The sequence below is a fragment of the Pelodiscus sinensis genome, chromosome 6 (genome assembly GCF_049634645.1).
Source record: "Pelodiscus sinensis isolate JC-2024 chromosome 6, ASM4963464v1, whole genome shotgun sequence".
Classification (NCBI taxonomy): Eukaryota; Metazoa; Chordata; order Testudines; family Trionychidae; genus Pelodiscus; species Pelodiscus sinensis.
Window position 1 is genome coordinate 19,922,506 of NC_134716.1, and position 19,794 is coordinate 19,942,299.

General features: G+C 43.9%; 1 protein-coding gene across 10 annotated transcripts in view; it reads right to left on the minus strand.

Moving 5' to 3' along the window:
• ADAMTSL1 (ADAMTS like 1) overlaps nucleotides 1–19,794 on the minus strand; it is a 707,788-nt gene that overhangs the window by 9,947 nt on the left and 678,047 nt on the right. For all 10 annotated transcript variants that reach the window (XR_012904618.1, XM_075931513.1, XM_075931510.1 and 7 more), the window contains 3 exons: nucleotides 10,022–10,222; nucleotides 7,064–7,244; nucleotides 3,752–3,959 (listed from right to left, as the gene is read on the minus strand). Coding sequence is in view for 9 of the 10 variants with exons in the window: in XM_075931513.1 (XP_075787628.1) it covers nucleotides 3,752–3,959; nucleotides 7,064–7,244; nucleotides 10,022–10,222 (590 nt within the window). In the remaining variant the exon portion in view is untranslated. The remainder of the gene's footprint in view (nucleotides 1–3,751; nucleotides 3,960–7,063; nucleotides 7,245–10,021; nucleotides 10,223–19,794) is intronic.

Consider the following 19,794-nt stretch of genomic DNA (forward strand, 5'->3'; position numbering starts at 1 on the left):
AAAAATGGTGGCACCCCACTTATGCAAATGAAGCCCGGGAAATTCAAATCCCGGGCTTCATTTGCAAGTGCGGTATGCCTACATTATCCTGCTAGTTCGAACTAGCGGGGTAGTGTAGACATACCCAGAAGGAGGAGAGGGGGTGACACCAGCTCAGCTGGGGTCAGAGAACTGGTTAGGTGGAGAAAGAGAGACATTAAATAGGTTCAATTTCATCTTGGATATCCACCAAAGACCTAAGTGGTCTAGAGAGTAAAGCTCTACAGTTAGGCAGCCGAATGCTTTGGCGCAGGTGCAGTAAGGATGGCGCTTTCCTGCAGGCTGACAGAGCGAGAAGCAAGTCAGTGCAAGACTTCCCACAGTGGGTGCTGGCTCAGGTGCACAGAGGTGTCATTCATCTGGGTACTTGGGACAGGACTGTGCATGCTGAGTGAATGGGAGTCTGAGAGGGATATGACTTGAAGCTCTGTTTGACTACAAGAAAACCCAGAGTGTGGAGATTAAATAGCCCACAGTAATCCACTGAAAAACTAAATGAAAGAAGATGGAAGGTATAAGAAAGTAACTGGTTTCATCTATTTATTTTCATTTTAGTCTGGGAAAACAAATAATTGTGAACCCTATGATACAATGGAGAAATGTCACCGATCCACAGCCAGTGATCTGTTCCTAATTGCAATTAACATAATTGTCTCGGAACAAAGCTACATAGGTTTACATAGAGCTTGAGATGTTTTTTGCAGGTAGAAGAAATGTTATGTTATAAAGTATAGAGGTCAGGTATAATAAATGAATTCATGCATCTTTGATGATCAATGCTAGGAATGACATCATGGGGGAATAATATAAACTACCTGGGATTACAACCACCCATGCAAGTTAACTGGCTAACAGCTAACATTACACAATCCTTACCTGACATTTCAAAGAAAGAACAAATTGAGCAATTTGCTTCCTTGTTTTGAAAAAACGTTCAGATCTTTACTCCTAAAATGCAGCACGATAACTCAATCTGTCTTCTGAGTGAGCTTTCCAAAATACAACAACATAGAAGTGAATGAAATTATTTTCAGCTAGCTAGCAGAAGCAAAACTCATTTTGATGATGGCTCTGGATGCTTCACAACAGCTATTTTCTGTGACCATTTCATAAGATGAGCTTCTGATGGAGCAAAACAGTCCATGTTGTAGGCTGTGCAATGGGGAGCGTATGTTAACAAGACTGTAGTAAATATAGTAGCCTATAGCAGTGGTTCCCAATCTTTTCCAGGTGGGGACCCATTTTGACAATTCAGGAAGACTTGGTGACCCAAGGCAGTTCAAAAACGGGGGTGGGGGGGACAGAGCCACCTGAGGAGACACTTGTCGACCCTGTTGAAATGTAATGGCAACCCATTTTTGGGTCCCAACCTTTAGGTTGGGTAACCCTGGTCTATAGAATATATGAAACGTCAGACCTTTGGCTCTAAGTGTATGTGCCTCTTCTCCCTAGGCTAAAACACCCCCAGCTCTGCTTGCCTAGGTTATAGCAAGCTCATCAGCCTGTATTTATGGCCCAGCTACAGCTGGGAGGGAGGGAACCAGAGTGCCACAGTGTCTGGCTGTGGGTTACATTTACAGCATATATATGTCACAACCTGTTCTGGAGAGCTCCTGGTCCAGAGATCCAGACAATCAAGGCAGAGACCTGCATGTCCATGGATATTCATGGACCATTTTTGGGGATAGTGGAGTGGATACCCATTCAGGGCTCTCCCCCCTGCTCCCCAGCTGCCAGGCTCAGGGGGAACACTGGGGCAGGCTCTCGGCTGCTGGCAGGGAAGGGACACAACAGGTTTCCAAGCCTTCCTGCACGAGGAGCCCAGTGCCACCCCCGCTCCGGGCCTCCCTGCCTGGTAAGCAGTGACTTGCAGAAGCCCTGGCTCCAGGTCCAGCTCGGGGACATACAGCCCACCCCCCAGGCTGTTCTATGCAGCTGGCTGGTGCAGCTGGCAGCATGCATGGAGGAGGCAGCTGATTTCTGGGACAGAAGGAGAGATCCCAGCAAAGCAGCCAGCAGCCCTGCACCAAAGGGAGAGGGCCCGGTTCTGTGGGGCTTGAGCTGGAGCTATGAGGGAACTGAAGGGCAGCACCCTGGGTAAAGGCCAGTTTCTGGGCAGCAGAGCCCACCCCATCATGGGGGTTGAAGCAGGCAGGGCCTTAACGCTGTATCCCTCTGCCCCACTGTGATATGACAGAAGCTGCTGCTGCTGTTGGGTGCCACTGCTCATGAGCCCCAGCAGCACACAATGCAACATCCATTCCCTTCCTTCACCCCCTACCCTTCTCTGAAACCCTCACCAGGACCCAAGCTGCCCCTAACCCTCATTCCCTGCTCTGGCGCTTCCTGCAAGACCTCCCCCCCACCTGCACTCCCTCCCTCATCCCCTCCAGATGGCTTGCTGTGCGGATGCGGATGAAGGTAAAATCTATCTAGTAGAGAAGATGGCAGGTTGCAACCTGGAGGATGTGGGTCCACATTTTTGTATCCGCTCGGGGCTCTAAATAAGGGGATCCCCCCAAAAGGAGGATTTCCCTCATAATACTATGAGTCATTCAATATTTACAGAACATCTTTTTAGTTCCTGAGCACCACACGAAGCAGCAGGAATGGCGTTTCAGATGGATTCGTGACTCCGTGGGATTCTTAAAATGCTTCAAACACAATGCCTTGTATCACCATTACAGTTCCCCTTACAAAGTGGTTTTGTTACATCCTGACTTTTGAGGTGTTAGGAGATATCTGGGACTTCTGCAAAACTGTAGGTTTGCTAAAAAAAACCCCACACAACCACCCAGAACAGGACCAGATCTAAATGCTGCATAACAGAGATAATCAGGGTTTGGAAATGTGTCTGTTTCCTGTGTCCAGATACATAAGTGTCAGCAGAGATAACAAGGATTGACGAGGCCATGGAAATGGACCAATTTCTCCAGGTCATTACTGAGGCACATTGGCAGAACAGGGTGGAGGAGCTTGAGCTGCCATGCTACTGGGAGGGAAGAGGGAGGACTTTGCTCTCTGGGGTTGTGTCCATCCCTACAACAAATAAATACATAACGAGAGGCTGCAAGAAGACCAGTGAAGAGGAGTGAAGGGCCAGATTGTGACTAGGGCATACACAAGTGTGGGGAAGGGGTGGGAGAAGATTCAAGGAAATTTCCTCTGCTCCTTGCTTGCCCCAAGTGAAGGCTGGTCACGACCACTGCCTCTGTATTTGGGGAAGCAGGGCTGGGATTGTTCCCTCAATGCTGCACATCTCCCCAAAGGACATGGGGGAGAGGAGGAGGCAGGACCACACCAGCCTTACAGAGCAAGGCATGCATACTGCAATGGATAGGAAAAGCAAGGCTGAACCCTCCCAAAGGAGGCATATTGCCCCATTGAGCACTAGGGAGTGGTTATGCCTACCAAAGACATAATCCTTCCATGAGCTCCCCTTGGGACAAGGCACCTCTGTGCTCAGGTCAGTGCCGAGTTGGGACAACCTAGCCATCCTTACAGGCTCTGTGTCTTTCATGAGATGTGGTAAATGTAGTTACACCACTTATCCAGTGCATAAAATACAAGGTTGCGAGCAGTTGCGACATGGGTTGCCTCTTAAAAGCTCACGTGATGCATGAATCATGGATGCAAAATCATTGCTCTTGTTTTCAGGCACCTCTTGCCATCCAACTGTACAAGAAGTGTTGAGTGTCTGTGTGGCCCTTACCTGACCCCAGGAGGAGGCCACCCACTCCACGCACAGCTGCCTGTTACAGATCTGGGTGTCCACGGGGCGTTTGGCAACCTGAGTACATGCCTCGTTGGACATGGGGATGGAGCTGCCAGTAGCGGTCAACTTCTGACATGTCACACGCCGGGTCTGAACCCCTCCACCACAGCTTCGTGTACAAAGGGACCAGGATGTCACCATCCACCTGACGGGGGAAAAGCAAAAGAGTCAAGCAAGATTCTCTCTGATTTTCTCCATCCATGTGTAGAATAAAGGTTATGTTCACCAAGGCATGTGCAGATATGTACCACTAGCAGAAACAACTGCTGCCTGCTGTGGGCACTCTGCTAATTAGCTGGGCAGCATATGAATGTCCCTGGGTGGCCGCCCGAACACACAGCTTACAGGGGCAATACAGAATTATGGGGGAGAGGGGGAAATGTCAGTGTCACAGGGATCTCACAACAAGCTCCTCTGAAATTTCAGATACACGTGTGGAAACCCAGCCATGTCATCATTTTGGGCTCCATCCTGGGGGATGCTGAGCCTGTTCACCTTCTTCCAAGGTTGATGGGAGCTGCAGAAATTCAGCACCTCACAGGATCATGGGCTAGGGACTAATGTATGTTACACTTGTGAGCCTCTGCCAACAATATTGATCCCTGGCCACTATATTGGCTCCTTGGGGTCCTGGCACCTTGGATAACTTATAGCAGCTTCTAGGCTGCTCTTACTCCAAGGGACTGGGCTGGTGCACAGCCAGGCCAGGGTTGGAGAAGCACAAAGGTCATTGTATCTTTCCTTGGGGTTCAAGACTGAAGCAGAGGATCTGGACCTATGTGTACTGACTTTTAATAAACATTAAAACATCATCATGAATCATCGTCATCATGATAAATAGCTAACCACCTACTTCTAACTGGGTAACAGATTCAGTTGTTTGTTCAGAGATCAGCAGCCTTTCTGCAGTGCCTGGATAATGTGAAATAGCTAGGTGCTCCCGCTTAAGTAGTCTTCCGCTTATTACTGGCTGTTAAAACTGCTCTGTGGAATGTGTGAAGGAAGCGAGTCCCTTGGTAATCATGAACTGTGGGCCACATTCAGCCAGGAGCATTGTGGGTAATGGTGATGCTGAACACTGCTAGAACTGGCCCATGTGCCAAGCTGCTGGACGAGGAGACAAAGAGTGTTTTTTCCTAATGCAGCGATGCAATATTTACCCAGATGGTGTTTGAAGAGCGGCTGAGGGAAATGAGGGAGGGAAGTGATTATTAGTTCGAGGGGGAGATTTCTTGTCAAGTTAGGAGCTCTGCTGAGCTAGGCTTCAGACTACTTTGCTGGATTTGTGAGTTCTAGCTGGTGGCAGGGAAGTGCAGCATCTCCCCCAACCAGTAGCACGTTACAAATCAGGCAATAGGTGTCTTTCAGTTTCTTGGAGCACTGATACTCAGGTAAAGGCATCCATTATATTTTCATTAACACTCTGCTGACTGATTCCCACCATCACAGAAACAATAAAATAAATAGAGTTCTTGGCAAGAACAAAAAATACTTCTCCTCTGAGAATCATAGAGTTTGGCAAAGTTGATTTTGCAGCTTCTCTGCCCTTTGTAAAGCACAGCGCTGCATTCCAACCAACTTTTATTTCCAAACATACACTTCAGCAATTTTCTCAGGAGCCGGGAAGAGACGTGTGGGCTGCATTATAGTTTAGGAAGGGGATAAAAGGACATAAATCATTCCTGTGGAAATATTCCCATCAGCAAGTCACGCTGCTCGTATTAATGAGTGCGTTTCATATTTTTTCAAGCCTCTCTTGCTTTCCGCTGCTCCTTATGAATCAGCTGGCAATCCAGAAACCATTTGCCTAAAGAGAGGTGCAGGAACACATTATAGAAAGATAATGAAATGGCAGCCTAACAGCTTCCCTAAGCCACAGTCAAAGCAAATGCCTGAAAAATTGGCAGCTCTATGCTCATCAGACTCCTTTATGATTCTCAGCTCCTCTGCTGGAGTCAGAAATTGTGGCCAGATTCTAATCTCAAATATACAAGTGCAAAAGCAGTGTCACCCCGGTGAAGTTACTGGAGTCATTTTGGATTTTAATATGAAATTTGCAGCTTCGGACTATCTCTAATTTTGATTTGTTAGTTTTTGCTTTCTTACCAATGTTCCATCACATGATATAATATTAATACTGTGCCAAGTCACTAGCTGGTGCGGTTTCATACAGTTTTGCAAGCAATGTACAGTGGTTGAAGAAATGGTGCATTGTTATTTTTGGGATACAGTTTAATTTTGGGAAGCTGTTGCAGGCAGCAGGAGAAATTTACTCTTTTTTGTCTCTTTCTGTCTAAGCTCAATGCTTGGGACAGTGTGACTTCTTGGGTACTGGGCATTGGTGTTGGGGCTCAATTTCTGAGACATAGGTTTTCTTGCATGCTGTTTGTGATCATCTCTACTTAGGGGCTGGTGTACAGAGAGTATACAAAACCTGTCATGCTAAGACTATGTGTAAACACCCCTGCTTCCCTAAATGATATTAGGTACCCTGACAGAAGCACTTTTCCATTGACATAGATGCATCTACATTGGGAGTTTTGTCAGCATAAGTATGTCAGTCAGGGGTATGATTTTTCACACCTTGCCCAACATAGATTTGCCAATGTAACTTTGCAGCATAGATCAAGTGTAAGAAACTACCTAGACTACACATCACTGATTTCCCCTGTAATGGGAAACTGACTTGCAGGGCCCTGAAATCTGCTACTGACTGGTAGAGGAACAAAAATACATATATTATGATAGTGCCCAAATGCTCCATGCAGGATCAATACTCTCTTTCTTGGGTGCTGTATAAACAAATAGAAGGGCACGGTCGTGCCTCCCCCCAACAACAGATATTTAGTCTGGAGTTGACAAAGGTACATATAACTAGTGACCCAAAGAGGAAAATTCAGTCTCCTAGCCAGTCACATATAAAGAAAGTATCCATTCTTAGGTATTGATCCTCCGAGAGAAGGATCCAAAAGACCATTAGATTGTGAACTTTGCTAATTAAAAAAAAAGGATGATAAACTCCCTAAGAGAGGGAGTAGACATAATCTCTGCCATGTACTCTGAATGTTTTCCCCAATGCACTAGTATTACCTTTAATTTATCTGAGCTGAGCTTCAGTAAATTCACTCTCTGATAAAACTGGTTTCTGGACAGACCCCAAAAAAGCAAAAGATAACACATTGTCCATGGCAGAGTATTACTAAATGCTTCATAAAAGCTCATGCAATATACCACCATACAAGGACAAACCTTGAAGGACAGTCTCTTCTGTTACATGCAATAGGCTGCAGTACTGGCTTGGGCTTCTCTATGCAGTGGGATGTGTTGACCTCAGTCCCATCCAGTAAGCACCTCAGCTGGGGTTGCTGCACTCCCTTATTACCACAGGAGGCTGAGCAAGCCATCAGTCTGTCCACTGACCACCAATATTCTGCCAAAGGCATAAGACACACAAATTAACATTTAAAAATCAGTCATAAAAGCCAATTAGTGGTAAAACAGCAGTGGTCGAAGCCAAGGGGCTCCTGCTATTTTGGAGACATTTGTAAGTTAAAAGTGACTCTTGCTGAAATGCTTAGCATAGATGAATTATGTATAAGAAAAGCATGTCACTGCTTGAATCATCAGGCATTAAGCACAGACAGAGTTGGGACACTAGCCTTAGTCGTCCTTCCTGATATGGCAAGTCCTATGTTTTTGAACTCATCACTATAAGGTATGGTGAGGAAGGCCAGGTCTACGCTACCAGAGAAATTCGACCTACGACTTGTATGAGACTAGTGTAGCTGGAGTCAGCATATCTTATGTTGAATTTCTGTGATGCCTCCACTGCGGGAGATAGATGGGAGAAACGCTCTCATTGACTTCCCTTACTCTTTGCAACCTGGTGGAGTACTGGGTTCGATGGTGGCGCCATCAGCAGCCAACTGAATGGGTCCTTGCCAGACCCACTCAATCAAACCCTGGGAGATCAATCTCTGGAGCATCAACCTCAGGGTAAGTGAAGACAAGCCCTAAGTGATATGCAATTTCAGCAGTGGCCACTGCTGTGTCACAGACTTTCTGTGTAACTTTGGACAAGTCATCAAGACTCTTTGTGTCTCAGTCCCCAGTCTTTAAAATGGGAATAGTAGTCCTTCCTAGTCAAAAGGGCTGGTATAGGGATAAATATATTACTGCTTGTTAGGTTCTCAGATACTGTAGGAATGGGGGTCTAAGATACATACATATCACACCAGGAAAACAGGGTCTGAAGACTCAGTTGCACACGATACATATCCCTTATGGGACAGTGCTGCAGAATTTAACAGAAAATTAAAAAAAAAAAGTTTCTACTGATTCCCATTCTGCAGAATTTAAAGGAGAACCTCTCTGATATATAAGAGTACACGACATTTAAAATAGATTAGAAAGGATTTCAATGTATATTAAATTGTATAGATTTTTAGAATAATTTCTGTGGAATGCTATATCATTGCTATAGGTGCCCTTTAAAGTAATCCCGTTAAATCCAATAAGACTTTTCCATACTAGACAATAAATAAAAATATTATTAATCCATGTCGTCAATTGTTCCTTCCATGCCTTTGCAGAAAGGCAGCAATTCACACACGATATGCATCTTAAGAATGGAAAAAGAATGCTTAGTGGGCCACATCCTGAGCTGGTGTAAATCATTGAAGGCAATGGAATTACACAGATTTACACCACCTGATGATGTCAGCTAGTGATGGGCTCAAACTGGAAAATTTGGAGTCAGGTTTCAGACGCCAATAGATTATGGTATTTGAATTTGAGCTTTAGGTTTGGTTCTATTTCTAATTTTTGGTATGAGACAGTTCACCCACACACATTAATCACAGGATGAATGTAAAGGACTTTGAAGATGCAGCTTCATTTACTGAAAGCATAATATGCTAATTAATACTACTCTAGGAAAATGTACCTAAATATAGAAAAGAAACCAACATTCTTGATTTTCATTGTGCATTTGCGTTATCATGAATTCCTTGAGGCAAACATCTCAAAAGAAAAACACTTAGTAATTTTGATGCCTTGGGTCCTACAGATGCTATTGGTATCACGAGACATAATTGCAGGGGCACAAAAATATTTTATTATTTCCTTTGAAAAACCTATTCTTAAAACTTTAACATCAAAGCTTAAATGTAATGGAAATATGAACCTTTAAAGTAGTCTTTTTAAGAGGAAATCAAGTACATGAATCACATATTAAAAGACCAACTAGTAAGATTAAACAATTTTCTTTGTTAGCACCTTGAAGGGATGTTGCGAAAATAAAATTAATTTATATTAAAAAGGCCATAACTTGTGTTAATAGCAAAAGACTTGGAGCAGTGTTTCTCAATTGGTGGGCCATAGGCACTGGTGGGAAGATCATGATATGCTAAAAATATTATTACAATTTAAAGGAAAGTCACTTCCCTACTCCTACACACCGCTAAGGTCAAGGTCAAGGTCAAGTATTCTGCAAACTTATTAAAAAAATAAATAAACCACAAACAAATTATGTGGCTTGATCATTTTTCTCTTTGGCATATACTTCACTCTTACTATTATCTCAAATATGAGATAGTAGCAAAATTTTTGGACTTCAGATAAGGTTCTCAGGCTGAAAAGGTTGAGAAACCCTGTCATTAGATTATTCAAATTGGTGGCTTCTAATTTTGGAGGCCCATCCTCTGATGCTTATGTCCTGACTTTTAGGTATACTGAAAATGCAAAAGTGCAGCTTAAATCAGAGTGATCTGTAGGTGCTCAACAAACCTGAAAATCAGGTCCATGGCACTTGGGCCTCTGACAATCAAGATACGCAGAATTACTGGATAAACATGCAAATTCTCCCTTAGGCTACATCTGCACTATAATGGGCTCACTATTCTGATGTCCCAGTAAACCTCATTGCATGAGGATTAAGGGACATTTCAGAATAGAATTTTGAAATATGCTATTTTGCATTACTTGGAAATAAGCTATGCAAATTGTGTAACTTATTTCGAAGTAAGGGTGCTTGTGTAGACACACTCTTAGTGGCCAAGACACCAAAACTTCTCTTGGACGCTGTTTCTTGTGGCTCCAGTGTAAAGGAATCCAGAATGATAAGTTACCTAGTTGATGAGCTAGGTTAACAGCACCATTCTGGCCACGCCAAGATCTTATAAAGGCAGCAAGACAGTATTATTTTACCTCGGATTGTCAGAGATGTTTTTTGCATAAGTGACCCAGCTTCATTCTGAGCCAGGCAGCTGAATTCACCCTGATAATCAGCACTGATATTTAGCAGCTGAAGAATCTGACCACCTGCCAGGATGTTATGTCTCATGCTGATGGGTTGACCTGCATAAAACCAAGTGATGTTTGGAGTTGGATGACCATCCACTGGGCAACCTAGAAAACAATGAAGAGAAATGATAAGCCTGCTACTAGCAAAAGGAGAGTAAAATCTTCCAGGAGATACCTCCAGCAGAACAAGATTCTTTGTAATCAATACAATTAGGAAAAAAGGTGCTGTTTTGATTTTTCATCTTTCTTGCAATAATTAAAGATCTAAGAGACATTTTATAACAGGTGCCTTCTTATTAACAGAAAAAAAGTTTCTTAATGGTCAATAGTACTTGGCATTTCCATAGCATTTTTCACATGAAGTTTTTAAATTCACCAATACAAAGCCAAGTGACTAATTCATGTGAAGCCTTGCATCCTCTGGTGGAATAGGGCAATATTATTTCCCTTTTAGTGACAGGGAAACTGAAGCATAGTGAAGATAAGTAACATGTCTTTAGCAGAGACAGAAAAAGAACCCACATCTTTTGATGGCTAATCCTGTGCTTTAAACCACATGACCATCTTTTCATGTGTGATTTAATGGAAAGAGACAGCATCCATAACAAGAGCAGGCATGTATATGTGTGCATAGGTGTGTATGTGTCTATAAACACACAAACAAAATTGCTAGAAGAACATTACAGTTGCCAAGTCAAACATTCAGAAACTAAGAAATGCCAGAATTAAAGGTATCAATACATTTCCTAACTTTTCAGTGTTTGCAGTGTTTATGTTTATGCACGATATAAACACGCCCATAGTTCATCCCTTACACAAGGGCCACGCCGTTGCCAAATTTCAGGTCCTTGCTCCAAATATGGGGGAGTTAGCTTATTTCAAAGCAGGAGTCACCAGAACTTTTTTTTAAACATTGAACAATATATTTTTCTCCCTAAACTCATACTTATAAGTGGCTGAACCGTTTTGGCTGACACTTACCCTGACCTCCCTGCCCCCAATCAGCCTTTTGTAAACATCCAGGATCAGAAATTTTAGTCTAAGTGAATGAAGTTTACCAAAGTTATAAGAAACTAAAAACAGGGTCTTATAATGGGAAGTGCTGGGAAATCTTATTATTAGGCAGGACTACTAACTACCTCACATATAACAATCAAACTATATATAGTTTTTAGGTGATTACAATATAGTCTCTTAAAATAAACATATAAACATGCAGTTAATTCAGTTTTATTGTATACATCTGCACAATCAACTGCCATATTTTACAATGAGAACATAGAAAAATAATCCAAACACAAGCAAATATAAAGGGAACTGAAATTAACTACAAAGTGTCATTTCTTTTGAAAAATTTTGTGCCAAATTAATTACTGCTCTTCCCATCACTGCTTATTTTATTTGCAGCAGCTATTTCTTCTTTCAAATCTCTATATAAAATAGATATACAGGAATAGCTATGGGAATAGCTAGTAGCTAATAATAAAGGGAAAAAAAATCAAAACCTTATTTTTTCCGTATGTGTTACCAATGAATAATTAGGATTTCCCTCCCACTTCTAATGAAAAAACCTTGCCTGTACCTCTGAGGCTCATATGTAATGGATATTTGTATATGCAAAATGAGCATCAGTCACTCTTCATCCTATACATATCCACTTGGACAGATACATAAACTATTGGATAATATGTTAGGCATATTTAGTGAGAACCAGACTACAGGCAGTCCCCGAGTTACGCGGATCCCACTTACGTCGGATCCGCAGTTACGAACGGGGATTTTCTCGCCCCGGAGGACTGGAGTGGCGGGCAGCTAGTGCCCCTTCCCCCAGCAGACCAGGGAGACGTGGAGCAAAGCCCGGGGTCTGTGGTAGAGCAGGTGGGGCGCTGCTGGTTGGTCCCGCAGCACCGCTCCTTGGCGCTACTGGACCAACCCGGCAGCACCCCATCTGCTCTGCCCCAGGAGTCCTGATTCAGCCGCTGCTGATCAGTTTCAGCAGCGGCTGAATCAGGACGCCTGGGGCAGAGCAGCTGGGGTTCTGCTGGGTTGGTCCAGTAGCGCCGAGGAGCGGCCGCGCTACTGGACCAACCCAGCAGCACCCGAGCTGCTCTGCCCCAGGCGTCCCCAAGTCAGCCGCTGCTGAAACTGACCAGCGGCTGACTACAGGAAGCCCGAGGCAGAGTTGCTCTGCCCCGGGCTTCCTGGAATCAGCTGCTGATCAGTTTCAGCAGCAGCTGACTTGGGGACGCCTGGGGTTCTTAAGTTGAATCTGTATGTAAGTCGGAACTGGCGTCCAGATTCAGCCGCTGTTGAAACTGATCGGTTTCAGCAGCGGCTGAATCTGGATGCCAGTTCCGACTTACATACAGATTCAGCTTAAGAACAAACCTACAGTCCCTATCTTGTACGTAACCTGGGGACTGCCTGTATAATGAAAAAATATGTTCCCAAAATATCCCTTTCCCCCACTCTACCCAGCAATACTATTAATGCCATTTAATGAAGATTGCTATCTCCTATTTTCTATTTCCTCCCTTATATGTGATTGGTGACTCTTTTATCATGCCAGTGTTAAACACTTGCACCAAACATGGGATAAACAGTACATAAGTGAAAAGCTGTCTTCATCTTTCGTCTGTGCTGTTACTAAGAGGTGTTGGTATAGCATGACTCTTATGGAGGGGAACAGTATTTGGCAATGTTTCATGCCTAGAGAGAGCTCTGGCAGTAGAAGTCCCTTCTCTACCAGCCCTTCTTAACCAGTGAAAGAAAATATTGCTTTTAGGCCTCCTCTTCCAGGTCCACTGTGACTCTAAATTGATCTAAAGCCAGGTATGATTCACAGATGTGTGAAATATTTTCTCTCCTTTTTTGGAGTTGCAAACAAAAATGTAAGATGAATTATACATTTTTGTGGTTGGTGGAACACCAGGGAACACCAGAACAAGGGCTGGGCCAATGGGAGATCAAGATTCTACTACAATGCTAATGATTGCAAGGGAGGAAAGAATAAATTAATACTCCTGGCCAAATCCTGCTCATTGCATAGCTGTAACTGAAGAACAAATCTGGGCCAGCAGTGCTAAAGCTAAGGAAACAAATCACAGACCAGACATAACTCCACTTTGTCACTTGTACACCAGAAGCAAAGAAACGAATCAAGCCACAGTGCAATTGTTCACTGGGCACAGTTTATTATTGAATGTGAATACAGAACTCCTTTTACAAGCCTGTTGCAATAATCCAGCAGAGCCCAGTGGAAAGCAGTGGTGAGAATGCCAGATGTGAGCCTGATGATCATTCGGAAAAAATTAATGGGTACTTTCTTTAAAAATTAGAAAGTGTTCTTAAGCTTCTGTGTCCGATTAACAAACAGTTCTTTGGGATTCTTCTCCACCTAATGTTAGTGTCCAGCAGCTCTTTCTAACAGTTATTAGAGAGTTGCCCAAAGAACAGAGTTCGAATGCAGATGTGGGAGAAGGGGCCCCCTTTGGATTTTGTATTCCACATTGGGTCTAATAATAACACCGAGCCTTTATTTAGCTGTTTTCATCCACAGAGCTTAAAGTGTTTGACAAAGGAAGGTAAGTATCACACATTTCCACTTATCAATAAAGAGAGGCATTGGGAGGTGAAATGACTTGCCCAAGGTTATACAGCAGGTCAGTTGGAATCAAACCCAGGCCTTTTGAATCCCAGTCCAGTGCTCTCTTCACTGGATTACATTTCCTATTACAGAGACAGGCCAAAGTGGTTACGTTTAGCCGTAGATCCAAACATTCCCATGGTTTCCTGTATACTTATGGCTAAATGTGCAGCTTCAGTCCAGCTCTCAGAAAGCTGGGAATGGATGACAGGGCAGGGATCACTTGATGATAACCAGTTCTGTTCATTCCTGCTAGTGCACATGGCACCAGCCACTGTCAGAAGACAGAATATTGGGCTAGATGTACTACTATGGACCCGGTATGGCCATTCTTATCTTCTATTATACATAACAGTCAACAAAGTGAGATGTCTGCATTACATTCGAGCTTTTTTAGCCAGCCAAGGCAATTGAAAGCTGAAAGCAGGAAATATTCCAATTCGCACCTGCACTGCAGGGTACCTGAAAGCATTTTAATGTAGCTTGTTCACAGTTAATATAGTCATCCTTGCTAACCAGAGTGCACAACTCCCTGTCCCTGAAGCTCCCAGGTACTGTTCTATGCATAAAACTTATGCTGGCATAGCTTTGACACTCAGGAGTGGGGAAAAACCCACCCCTGATCAACATAGCTATGCCACTACACCACGAGCTATGCCGATAGAGCTACACCACTACGCTGGGAACTATGCTGATAGAGCTACACCACTGGAGCTATGCCAACAGAGCTACATCTCTACGCCAGGGGCTATGCCGACAGAACTACACCACTATGCTGGGAGTTATGCCGATAGAGCTACACCACGGGAGCTATGCCAACCAGGGGCGTAGAGAGGGTGTTTTGCACCTGGGGGCAAAGGCAAAATGTACACCCCCCCCCCCATTGTCATGAGGTGAGGACCTGAACCTGGTGCCCAGCTGAGCCCGACCCTGGAAGGAGGGGGGCGGAGCTTGTACCACATCTTTCCCCATCCCCTCCAGTTTGGGGCTGGGCCCCCACACACACTAACTCACTGGCAGAGATGGAGGAGGGTCAGCCTAGGGCAGAGATTGGTGGGAAGCAGGCTCCAGGCAGCGCTAGAGGAGGAGCAGGTGAGCCAAGGGATGACAGGGGGAACAGAGGAGGACTAAATTGGCGCCCCTTTATTGTGGTGCCCGGGGGCAACCACCCCCTTCTTGCTGACCCTTCGCTATGCCACTGATGCCAACAGAGCTACAATACTATACTAGGGGCCATGCCAACAGAACTACACCACTACGCCAGTAGCTATGCCGACAGAGCTACACCACTACACTGGGAGCTATGCCGATAGAGCTACACCACTGGTGATATGCCAACAGAGCTACACCACTATGCTGGGGGCTATGGCGACAGAACTACACCACTACGCTGAGGGCTATGCTGATAGAGCTATACCACTATGCCGGGGGCTATGCCAACAACGTGTCTAGATGCAGTCTAAACCTCTTTCTGTGTCTTCATCAAATAGATAAAGAAAAACTCCCAAAAGAATTCTGTAAGGCTTTATTAATATTTATAACATGCACTGATGTCCTCAAAAGAAAGGAGCTGTAAAGTGAAAATATCATTATTTTCCCCTAACAGTACGACACATTAAAATCAGGCAGATTTAGCATGAATTAGTTTTAGCAGAGTAAACCAGTATTTTTAGCATTTCTTAATATATGCCAACACACCAGCCGACAAGAAAAAAATCCTGGAGCGTGAGGCCTGATACTTCCCAGGCTGTGGCCTTGATACAAGGGCCAAGAAAGTACAAGGGTCACAGGGGAAGTGGCCCAGGGAGTGAACAAGGCTGCTGCCAGAGGGTCCTTGGATCAGGACCCTGAGTAGAGGGTGGGCCCGGTTCCCCCTTTTCCTCCTTGTACTGTACCTAGCAACACAGAAGAGTGGCTTTTATAGACTGTGGCTTGCCCCTGAGTGAGGTATGGGGCTAGTCTGGGGCTGCAGTTGGCCCTGGTGCCAGGTGCCAGATTGAGGACTGCTGATACCCCAAAAGGGGGCAAGAGACCGGAGTGATGGGCAATGCCAAAGGGCTGTGTCCTGAAGAGGATGACATGGTCTTGGGAGGGATGCAGATCCAGGGCTAGAGGGTGGAGAGAGCACAGAGTGATGCTGAGTGAGACAGTAGCCAGAAGAGGGTGTCCTGCTGAGAGACAGAGCTAATTTCCAGGGTTACCAGCAGGAGGCCCTGTGGCAGTGAGTCTGAACCTACTTACATAGTCCTCATATACATATCATAGGACTGGAAGGGATCTTGAGAGTCCATCTAATCTAGACCCCTGCACTTCTGATAGGACCAAGTATTATCAAGAGCAGGGCTACTCAACATGCGGCTCGTGGCTCGTTTGTCTGAGGCCCTGAGTGCAGTTTGGGGTTTATTCTGGGTTCAACACATGGTCCGTGGGTGGGATCCTTTGAAAAAGGCCTCCACTGGGAACACGCTCCACAACGGTGAGGCATCTCCCAGGTGAGGTGAGCACTGAAAGATGCAAGCGGACGGGCTGGCTGGAACAGACAGGTACAGAGTGCTACCGTTTCTAGCCCCCACAGAGAAGGTGCCGGGAATGGCGGGACATTGTGTAAAAGAAGCTATTTGTATATATTTGCATATGTATTTGCATGTACATGCAACTACACTTACGTTGAGGCCTTCGGCACGTGCTGAGAGTATCATTGTGGTCCCTGGGGCTTCCAAAGTTGAGTAACCCTGATCTAGAGAATTCCTGACAGGTGTTTTTTGTAATCTATTAAAATTTTCCAATGATGCAGATTCCTAGGTAATTTATTCCAATACTTAACCACTCTGGTGGTTGGGAAGTTTTTCTTAATGTTCAACCTAAACTGCTCTTGTTGCAATTTAACCCCATTGCTTCTTATTCTATCCTCAGAGGGGTTAAGGAGAACAATTTTTCCCTCCTTCCTCCTTGTAACCTTTTATATTCTTGAATGATGTTATCATATCCCCTCTCAGTCTAATCTTTTCCAAACCAAAACAACCCACTTTTTCCAATATGCCCTCATAGGTCATATCTCCTAGACATTTAACCCTTTTTGTTGGTCTTTTCTGGACTTTCTCCAATTTGTACACATCTTTCCTGAACAGTGGTGCTCAGAACTGGACACTCCAGTTGAGGCCTAATCATCATGGAGTAGAGAAGAATTACTTTTTATGTTTTGCTTGCGTCATTCATGCTAATACATCCCAGAATGATTTTTTTCCCCTTTTTTTGCAACACTGTCACACTGTTGACCCATATTTAGCTTGTGGTCCAAGGGACCTAGCTTATGACCCCTACGTCCCTTTCCACAGTACTCCTTCCTAGGCAGCCATTGCCTATTTTGTATGTGTGCAACTGATTGTTCCTTTCTAAGCGGCATACTTTGCATTTGTCCTTATTGAATTTCATCCCTTGCTTCAGATCCTTACTCCAGTTTGTTCAGATCATTTTGAATTTTAATCCTATTGTTGCAACTAAATAAATCATTGATAAAGATATTGAACAGAACTGATCCTTGCGGGACCCAATTTGATACATCCTCGCAGTTGAGTATATATCCTAATTATGTAAAATCACGCATTATTTTTCTTAGAAATCACATATGTAGTGCTGTAATTTTATACAATATTTCACAAACATAGATTAGGACTGGTTCGCTGGCTCATAGAGATTGTTAAAAATGTTCCTAAATACATAACCACATGGTGGTCCCTTTAAGAGCTCAAGGTGGGTGCGAGTCTAAAACTGCTGGGGGGCATAAGGTCTTTGTAAAATAATTCTGAAAAGGAGATCTTATACATATACATTGAGATACAGCTTTCCAATAACGTTAAGAGTGAGGCTGAAACTGACAGTTATGAAAAATGGAAGCTGAAGACTGAAATTCCATCCTTAACTCACTCGGAGGTTCAAAAGCTTCAGAGGAGTAGCCGAGTTAGTCTGTAACAGCTTGAAAGCTTCAGTAGCAACTAGTCTATTTGTTGTTTTTTAAGTTTTTCACTCAGATATGTCTGTTTCTGGAGTGATACAGACTGGAAAAGAATATGCTTTAGTTCATCTCTGCTCCACCACCACAGCTGTGCCACACATTTTTACATGAAATGAAGGGTGGTTCATTTCATATATTCATAGCAGGTATCCTGAGAGGCACCACTTCAGCGTGTGGAGTTCAACAAGTCACAGGAAGGAATGACTGCTCAATATGAATACCAGAATGGATTACCAAGGTCAGGGCTGTTATGGAAGCATGAAGACCTTTCTGTATTTACTAAGCTGATATAAGCCTGCTGAGTCCTGAGATTCTGGCAGTCCAGAAACTTCCCAATGAAGCAAGGAAGAAAAGAGATGGTAGGGGAGAGCACAGGAAAGCCAGAATGGTGTGTTTCTAAAGAAGCTGCAGCATAACTTCTGTCTGGCTAACGAGGTGTTCTGGCAGTGATCGGCAGACTTTGGCAAGCAACTCAGAATAGCGTATGGGCTTTTCAAAGATTGTAGCAGAGAGGTCCTAGAGACCACAGCTCAGAAATCCCCCCATATTGGAAAGACCATCTGGAAGTTCTCTTTTACTTATCCTACAGTGATGCTAAGGGCATGCACAAGAACCCCAACAAGGCTAAAAAATCTATTAACTATGGTAGTAGGAGTCAAAAGAATGACAGATGCCCAGAGTTTGATAAACAGGGGCACACTGATCTCCAACCAGCTTTACACCAGAGTCATTCCACTGACATCACAGCAGAGCTGAATCTTGGTTTATATCACTGAGAGTGAAAGCAGAATCTGGGGCCAAGTTAGTCTGGAGAGGCTTAAAGCCATGAGCTTGAGGGATGCAACCTTCACTGAAAATGGTTTTAATCAGAAATGGTCCCAGACTCTAGTAACATTATTTAATATGGCAGTACAGTGAGCCATTAGTATAGAAAGGTGGTTCTCAAGATGCTTCACTTGTGAGCATTTCTTAAGATGGAGATCCTTCTGGACCATTTCCCTGCCTCTCTAAGCCCTAATCCCAGACTCTGACTATTGCAAAGGCAGTGGTTATTACGTGAAGAAGCATCAGTGTTTAGGTAAGTTTGATTATAAATTCCCATTGAATCTTTTTCCTAATGGAAAACTAAGTATTCATCTGAACAGATCTTTGAGTGAAAAAACAGTCTTCCTTGATAATTTCCTATATTTTGAAAGCTTCAGAGGAAGCCGAGTTAGTCTGTGACCGGAAAAACTTAAAAGTTCATGATACCATCTACATGTTTTGTTAGTCTTTAAAGTGCTGCTAGGTTATTCATGGTTTTTAAATTTTTTCCTATATTTTGGTCAGTCAAAAACCTGAAATTTAATCAGAAATTGGAAGTGTTTTGATTTTGAAGAATTTTTTGGCTAATATTTTGGGCATCTGGTGGCTTTTGGAAAATATTCTTGTGCTTTGGATGTCAAACCTGGAAATCCACTCTGCAACATTTTTCCATTTTGATGAAAAAGTAACTTTTCTGCAAAACCACCTTCCCTCATTTTCTGGTTACCTCTAATATTAGAAGGAAACTCTGTAACGATCAGATTAGTACAGTGGAATGCACCATAGAATACATAACTGGCTGGTTGGATAGACAGCACCAGTAAGATAATAAACTCATTTGTATGTGATGGATATGCACAGATAGAGGGGTGGTTGACCAAATGCTTGTACCAATTAAATTGTCTGCGGGGTAGTGTGGGATAGCTTATAAAAGTGAACAACAGTTAATGTAAACAACACAGTCTCTACAGCAGAAGTGGCAAACTTTTTGGCTTGAGGGCCACATCAGGGAATAGAAGTTATATATAGGGTCCATGAATAGGATTTGGGTGCAGGAGGAGGGGGTGATGGCTCTGGCTGCGGGTGCAGGCTCTGAAGTAGGTCTGAGGTGTGAGAGGGGGCTCTGGGATGGGACTGAAGGGTTTAGAGGAAAGGAAGGGGATCAGGTCAGAGGCATGGGGGCAGCTCAGGGGTGTAGGCCTTGGGCTGTGACTC